We start from the raw sequence: 9,018 nt of genomic DNA on the forward strand, positions 1-9,018 counted from the left end.
CCGTTTATCATAAACGGAACTAGGAACCAGGAACTAGGAACCAACTTCAGGCTCCCTGATAATGCTGGGAATACACAGGCTGCGATACGTATTAAATATAAACTTTCTATGTCATCATTTACAATGGCTAGGTTTGCACGTACTATCATCTATTGGGAGCGACTCCTCATATATGAACTCGTTGATGAACTTCTAATAGGTTCTTAGCCTTTGCCTTCTCTAACATTTCTGTCGATAGATCCAACGCATGGAGACTTCTGAAACCTCTCTGGTGCAGCTATTATACAGATTAGGCTAACAAAATAATCATAGTGTGACAATCTCAATCGAAAAACAGAAATACACAACACAAATATTAACCTTATATATGTCATTTGTCTGATGAAAGTGACAGTGTACATATCGTACAAGTCATCGAACGTCACATAGAAAATTGTATTGGTTGTGTAAAAAGAACTTCTCATTATACAATGTTTAACGTCCTATTAGCAGCTAATGTCATTTAAGGACGTGACGTGCCTCAATGTGTGTTGTGTAAGCATGCAAATGCATATGTGTGCTGGAGGCCAGGTATGTTCGTGTACTTGCCTCCTTGTTATGAGGTTGACCAGTCTTTTGAGGAGTTTATTAATCTCATTGTTACTATTGTTTGTTGGAGGTGTGGACGGGATGTAAGAGGCAGCTCTTTGCGATGGAGAAGATTGGGCTGTCTAATTATCGTAGTCTTTACATTATTTAAGTCTTTAGAAAAGATTGAGATGTGAACACATATCAAATCTTATGTTAATGAAATAATCAAAAAGAACGTAGAGTAAAAGACACATTCAAAAAGCAAAGAATGTATTTTGTACAGTAGTTATTTGGTAGCAAATTTAGCTAGACCCAACACCTCAAGGGAGAGTACTCTTTGTACACTTTGTAAATAGAAATGTTGTCTATACAGGTTCATGGCCAGGGGATAGGTACATATGTACTTATTGTGATGATGATGATCATCATGATGATTATCCAACACATATCATGGAAAAAACTTGCCCAAAAACTTTAACCTCAGTGAAGTGGGACGCGAAGCCGGGGTGACTATACTTCTCTCCGACTTGGCGAGCCAAAAAGTACACCAATTGCACATTTAATAAACAATACATTTGTATTATGCATTCTCCGCAATAGGTTTTCTTCTCCATCATATTTAAATGCTTAATATTGTCAGAATCGAGTAAAATTGACCTTTTTAACATATATCCAATATGACTTGGAGGTCATGTACATTTATATGTTCTTAAACACAAACACTGCACCTTCTTTTTCTTCATAATAATTAGGGATCACACTTTTCTTTATTTTACTCCATTTCCCTGATTCCTCCATGTTATTAATCAAGACCTCTAGTATCCCGTCGTATTCCGGATCTCTCAGATATTCCTCCCGCATCGACCAGATAATGTACCCACCTGTGAGGAAGACAATATGAATGTAAGTGTGTTTGTTATTTTTAGTGTGTGTGTGTCGAGTCGTACATGTGTGTATTGTGTTTTACAATACCTATGTGCTAGTGAGGCAGAAAACATCTGTCATCTTGCAGCCGACAATGAGTTTTCTTCGTAAGACTGAACCCTAGATGTCAGCTTGTGTGTATAAATATAGCGGGATGACAGAGATTTTCTTTATACCAATTATCCAATTTGTACACATGTTTCACACTCCAAAAAATTTGATGTTCTATTTTAAAGTTCTGATTTTGCTGTTGATCCTCTGTAATGACATACAAACTAACCCAGGCCCAGTTGATTCTCTAAATAGCAACTTAAGTGCATTTTATCATGAACAAAATGTATGTACACCTTTATTTTAATACTTTGGTTCACGAAAAAGTAATATATTAATGTGTCAATTAAGATCTGTTAAAAGATCACTTGAAAAATAGTCTAAACTGTCCTTGTAGTCTAATTGAAAACTATAACCATTTCTCTTTTGAATGATGAACGACAAACTCTTACGCAGGATCTTATATTAAATGCTGTAGATTTCCATAATACAATATCTTTAAATACTATTCTAAATGGTAACACTAATAATACTGATTTACAGAACAACCAATTGATTGAGTGTGTGCATTAATACATTAATGCTACAGGACTGTTCAAATAGATACATATACAAGCTGTATGTGGTTGATGTATTGTTTGTATTCTGTAAGATAAATTCATTATTTCTGTAGATAGTGGATAATATATATATATATATATTTATATATAATATGCCAAGGTTTATTGACCACCGGGCAACAAATGTCCAGGGACTGTATGTTGTCATGACATTTAAGGTATGATGGAGTAATGTAAATCAATAGTTATAATTTATTTAATTATTGAAAAACTAATAATTTATTATAAAATACCAAAATGCAATATATTTGTATCATTTGTACTATCATATTTAATGCCCAACTGCACAATAATTTAAAACAAATATAAACTACATTAAATAAACTAACAAACCCATGCCAGTAGAAACATATGTGGTGTTAGAGTGTATGAGTGAGTGTTCGAGACTTTCTTGTGTTCTTATATAAAATTAGTTAGGTGTTTTTTTGTTTTCTTTTAGTTAATTTTCTATTTGATTTTCCAACTCATCTCAAGGCTTATCTTCTTCAAATAAGTCCTGGTACATTTCTTCATCACCATACAATGTTGCCGTAGCAAAATTGTAGTGGCTCATGGTCAAGACGTATATACATATATTTAATTCGATTTGGAATACTGTGTATATCCATAACGGTATAAGTAATTGGTCTTGACACAAATTTTACAACTATCTATATTAAATATCAATATCGCAAAGTTTGTATATATTTTTTATTTATTTTTTATCTTTAGTCCATGCATCACATGAAATAATGTAATTTTGTAGAAACATGAAAATATTAATCCAGCCTAATTATTGTATATTACCTCGCAATGTACCCAAGTGTCATGAGATGAGTTGAAATATAGTGTATGTATGTAAACATTGTATTCAATGTCTTCAACTATCAAAAGTATGATGAAAGCCATGGAGAGAGCTTATATAGGCTTTAATAATATAATAACTTTATCCCAGCAGACAGAAGAGGTCATTTAAAGTATTGTTTAACATGTAGCATTGAAAGAATTACGGAGTCGTTCATTTCCTATTTACAAAATAATATGATTTAGAAATCTGAAAGGTTATTTAGAAGAAGTCGTTTAAATGTTTTAACACGTGATCTCGGACGTGGGGCATTGTTATAACTTTTGATACAAATGGACTGCCTTGTTTATACACACACAAATAGACAATTCATCAACTCAAAGTCGATAGAAAAACAGAAAGTGAAAGAAACCAAAGCAATTCATCAGGTGAACTACGTAGAGTTTGAATTATTGTTTTCATTTTTAGACTGCACATCAAATCGAAAATGTTAACAACATGCACAGGAAATAACCTAGATGAACGTCTGCTTTCACCTTGAGGCGAAATGCCAGATGATAGGCTACTCATAGTGACAATGTCGTCCACAGCATTCACAATAAAGCAAGGTAACTGCAGACATTTAACAGTTAAATAAATTTTAAACAAACGAATACTTTTATGTGCATTGAACTGATAACACCATGCAGTTTTTTAAAGTATTTCTTATTACGTCTTATGGAATGACTAGACATCATTATGATTACGAGGTAAAATGGGTTTACCTTTTCGGGTGATTCTTAACATTTCCAATAATGCTCCTGCCGGAATGTGACCTTGACCCATTCCTCCAGATGATACAACAATGTCATAGGTATCTGCGAAAAAAACGTTACTTATTCCTTTTACACTCATGCTCTAATAAAATGACAACAACAGAAAGTGCAACAGAGAATTAATTAACAAATAATCAAAAAAATATTTGTTTGTTTCGATTTTAGGGTCTCGCCACAGTCAAGGTTACATGAAGGTGCCAACGGACAATGGACCCACGCATTGGCCATTGAAAAGTGTAATTACTTATTTACATATGTTATGAAAAAAATGTCACTTAGGTATTCTCTCGTTGTTGGTTATTTTATTAGTATTATAAATTTTAAATCTTATATCCTAAAAATGCTATGGCGATATAAAAAAAAAAAAAAATCTTCGTCATACTAAATTTTACGGGGAGACATTATCTTTTAATAGTTTAATAAAGTTGTTTCTTTTTAATTTGTTCATTCAAAGTATGCTATATTGCCATGGCAATGTACATCGCAAACCTTTCTCTTTTGCAAGGCACCTAAATTGATTGATACCACTAAGTATGAATGGTGCATGTTCTGCCCTTTCTTGAATATTTTAGAATAACAAATATTGATGGGGTGTTTTCGAAATAAAATGCAAATTTTTCTTGGTTCAAGACAAGTTTATCCCTTGGTTCATGTCTGAGAGACTCTAGTTAGAAAAATAATTTGGATAGCCTTGTGGATTTACTTATCATGCTTTTTGTTCGTTATCGTTGAAGATCCAGATAAATGTTTGAGGAAGGACTCGTGAGATAGATAATTAAAGTTGAAGTGTTTTTTATTGTCTGAAATATCTAATGAAAATAACATTTTATTTGTTTTAGCCATATAAATTGACTGAATATCGATAAACTAATAGTAATGGGTGCCCTCTCTGTCTTAAAAATGCGTTAAAAAGGTTTTGATGAAGAAATGATGCGCGACAAACTTAGTAATTCACAATTTTCTTTGAAACATCACAGAACAAGGAAAGATAGTAAAAGCAAGGTAGTTCTGGTATGGAGAAAAGGATCGCATGATAACTAGCTGATTTATAATTGAGAGTGATGCGAAGCATACATACATGTAAGAAAATCTCATTCATAACATTTGATGAATTTTGATTCGAATTATTTTGATATCCTACAGGGGTTGAAATATGTATTAACCTTGAATTATCTGCATTTGAATGGAGCAGTTGAAACTAACATGGTAATGGAGGGAATAAACAGAAACTAACATGGTAATGCGAGGGAATACACAGAAGCTTACATGATTCTGAGGGAATACACAGAAACTAACGTGGTACTGGAAGGAATACACAGAAACTAACATGGTAATGGAGGGTATACACAGAAACTAACATGGTAATGGAGGAAATACACAGAAACTAACATGGAAATGGAGGAATACACAGAAAATACCATTACAGTGGAGGGAATACACAGAAACTACCATTACAGTGGAGGGAATACACAGAAACTAACATTACAGTGGAGGGAATACACAGATTACGATAGTTATGATATATGACACCACTCATGTCAGCATTTACGCTGGATAGGTTTGCACGTACCAGCGTTTACTGGGAGTTCCTCTTCCTCAGATATAAACTTGATGATGAACTTCTGATAGACGTTCTTAGCCCTGGCCTTCTCTAACATTTCTGTCGATGGATCCAATGCATGAAGATTTTTGAAGCCCTTTTGGTGCAGCTACAATATAGACAAACACACGTTTGCTATCGTGTGACAGTGTCAACTCAAAAACGAAAGAACACAACAAAACTTCTTTTACCTTTCAAATGAACATACTTTACGTCATATGATTGTATTTACCTCTTTGCCAAGGAATCCTGTTCCAGCAGCCACATCCAGTACCAAGGCACTCGGTCTGTTCTTTTCTGGTATAACGTCACAGCATTCGTTGGCCGCCAATACATGACCTTTAAATCTGTCTGGATTGAGATCCTACGAATAAAGTTTTGTATGAGTGTTTGAGGATATACGTTTCGCTATAACATGTGAAGAACATTTCTATCTGGAAACTTTACCGTTTCTGTACGTCTGAATTGCTTATAAGCACCCGTCTAGAAGAAAAAAATAGTCATTGGTGTGCTTATAAATTTAAACTGTTCAAATTTGCTTTAAAACCGTCTTTGTCAAAAGCTATTCCATTAAAATGTAGCCAGAGTAATTGCAGTAAATACTTCAAGGACATACCAATGAATATCATAAATTATCGCTTTCAACTTTAAACAAAATTAACGCTGCTATATGTACGTTAACAGTTTACTCTCGTGTGGACCTACATGTTCGTATGTATCCGCCCAATTGTTGTAGCTGTCTATGACCTCTTCCTTGGTCCGTCCAGGGGTACATACGTCTTTAATCTTGCAGTTCACTCCCATCTTGTCACAGGATTCGGTTGCGTTCATGTTGAGTTCTTAGAGAGAAAAAAAATCCAAAATTGAATAATGAGACTATGTTGCGTTGGTAAGCTATGTCAAACATAACATCATTGGACGTTAACCAATTTCGTTTAGAAATCATTCATTCAATGTAGGTTTTCAAGAAGAAGAGATGATAAATTCACTATTCTTTACATAAGTGGCAAGTATAACATATGAAAAATATATTTCTAAAACCTCATTTTGATTAAAACCAGAAAATTAATGGAGTCAGTCATTAGAAAGTTTTCATTCACATGGAAATAAATTAAATATCTATGAAAAAGGTATATAAATTACAAATATACCGAAATCGAAACAGAAACAACTGACAAGCAAACCATAGAAACTTTCTTTAAAAACACCAACGTGTTGTAACTGATTCAAAGCGAGTTTAAAAGTGAACAGAGTGCACAATAAAAAAATGGATTCTTTATATGGTTGCTCAAAAGGGCATATCGACAAAGTTTGCAACAAGTGCATTAAAAATCATCAAGCATAATTTTGGTGAACTCTTCTGAAATCAAGGCAACTTCATAGAGAATGGCGTAAAGGAGTACACATGTGATATATCTAGGCAAATGCTTACCTGTTGTACTGATATAGATCTCGTTACTTACCTCTAAGAAAACAACTCTGTCACATCAAAGCGAATCTGTGAATGAGGATCCTAATAGAAATACGTTTATGACCTATCTATGCTTAACCGGGCCTCTGTTACATGTAGCTACTATCGTTAAAAGCGTATATAATTATGTGTACAATTCTATACTGAAAACAACGGATGTTACATATTCTAGTCAATCGATATGTCCTGATATTTTGTGTTTACAAATAGTTTTTTGATAAAAGTTGATGTAAAGAGATTCCGTGCCCTGATTCGGTAAAACTCGATGCATAACAATTGGGCATGGATGAAATATATTCTACGTACCATGATTTCTAAGAAAATTCCATTTAGTAAAATATCATTCATTTTACCGAAGAAACTTGTAACCGATTACCGAAAGAAAATATGTAAAAGAAATGGATTATCCCTAGCATTTCTTTCGTTGTTGTTAATCTCTATTTTAAACGTCAGAGCTTAATACACAGACATATCCAGTCATAGTGGAATTGGCTGAAACATCATGATTATACACTTGACTATTAACTCTTTAAATTGACAGTTTTCATGTACACTGTAAGTATGTGAGGTATTACAATACAAGTAAAGACTTACCCGGGTAATATGAAAAGTGAAACAACCTCTCTGTCCAAATGCGCCGTTGAGAATGAGTGATATGTGCACAGTATAGCTCCGTGCGTATTGCCCATCCAATCAAAACACCTCACTCAGCCTGTCGTTATTGGGGACACGTTGTATAATTTTGAGATATGTATGAGCGCTTATAACAAGGCAGCAATTTGTGAGTGGATAACATCAAGGTTTGGAATAGTTTGGTTTAGTATTGTGTAACGTCCTATCAACAGCTATGGGCATTTAAGGACGGCCTCCCCTGTGTGCAAGTTGCATGCGTATAGTGCTACCTCATTGAAACATACTGCCGAAGACACCCAGCAGGACACCACACCGGGTCACATTATACTGACAACGGGCGAACCAGTTGAACAAATAGAAGATTTACATAGAGACCCTTATCCCTTTCATTAAGGAAGTCATAACCTGTATCTAGGTGTAGCTATGTAGACTTTTTTGGGGAAATGAAATTTCCTGTATTTCTCGTTTTGAAAATACTTTCGGAAAATGATATTCAAAGTGGGAAAAGACAAAGGTTTTATGAAGATATCGAAACCGAAAATGAATAGATTCTTTGAATGATAGTTATCTCCCTCTCATTATGGCGCTACAATATACATTTTCCTTTTTTTTATTTGTTGAACTTTACATTTACATGTAAATGAGATATTGACAAAAGAAGACACATTTTGCACAAAATCGTTTTCTCCGTATGAGACCATCAGGTGCATAGCAACCATGTAAATGTAGATCACTATGCATTTGAATGTCTAATACAGTGTCGACGTTAACGTTTGTTTCTTCTTTTAATTTTCTGCATCCTTACAATATGTCTTGTCATTATACGTCATTTATTACAGAAAAAGTAACATACACATCACATACATTTCTGAAATTTATTTAATTATGGCATATTTTGTGGCCACGGCTGTAATTGAAATATTTTATGTTTAATAATATTTGAAATTGTGAGTGTCGCCACGGGCAGACACCATCAATGTTTTATTATCCTAACACACAAGTCAAACACCACGTGTGGAGCCACACCACTCCATACATTCAAACACCAGTTGTGGAGCCACACCACTCCATACATTCAAACACCACTTGTGGAGCCACACCACTCCATACAAGCATCAATTGTTCAAAGTCACACAATCTGTGAACATATATATAGGGTGGTCGGGTGGTGCAGTGGATAGCGCACTTGCCTTTCACCTAACCGGCCGGGGTTCGATTCCCAGATCGGACGTGAAAAGGTATGGGTCACCTGCCCGACCACGTGGGGTTTTTCCGGGTACTCCGGTTTCCTCCCACACTAAGACCCCCCGCGCGCTAGCATCCGGGCCAACAAGAGTGATTAATATAAGTTGACATAACTTGTTTCATAATTGTTGTAAAATAAATAAAGTTTATATTTATTTATATATAAGTCATTGTTTCACTTTCATCAATTCCGAATATTATGAAATATAATTGATGTGCACTAAACCCCGGAAACGGCGATAAAGTGCATCTTAAGGTAAACTGATTGGATGTGCCGCGCGAGGCCCAACATGGAATGACTTGCT

At 34.6% G+C, this 9,018-nt stretch overlaps 1 protein-coding gene across 2 annotated transcripts; it reads right to left on the reverse strand.

The window, feature by feature from the left end:
- Positions 1-1,044: 1,044 nt before the first annotated feature.
- Positions 1,045-7,639, reverse strand: LOC110464275 (Williams-Beuren syndrome chromosomal region 27 protein-like). Of its 2 annotated transcripts, XM_021519396.1 has the most exons (6): positions 7,430-7,639; positions 6,070-6,203; positions 5,597-5,728; positions 5,335-5,473; positions 3,714-3,806; positions 1,045-1,451 (listed from the first exon to the last, which is right to left on the reverse strand). In XM_021519396.1, exons 2-6 carry the CDS (start codon positions 6,193-6,195, stop codon positions 1,270-1,272), a joined length of 672 nt encoding a protein of 223 aa, XP_021375071.1. In that variant the 5' UTR covers positions 6,196-6,203; positions 7,430-7,639; the 3' UTR covers positions 1,045-1,269. The 2 variants fall into 2 exon arrangements, with proteins under 2 accessions (XP_021375071.1, XP_021375082.1); XM_021519407.1 differs by lacking the exon at positions 7,430-7,639 and having other exon boundaries at positions 6,070-6,264.
- Between the last annotated feature and the right edge of the window lie 1,379 nt (positions 7,640-9,018).

Source organism: Mizuhopecten yessoensis, unplaced genomic scaffold (assembly GCF_002113885.1).
Source record: "Mizuhopecten yessoensis strain PY_sf001 unplaced genomic scaffold, ASM211388v2 scaffold1539, whole genome shotgun sequence".
Classification (NCBI taxonomy): domain Eukaryota; kingdom Metazoa; phylum Mollusca; class Bivalvia; order Pectinida; family Pectinidae; genus Mizuhopecten; species Mizuhopecten yessoensis.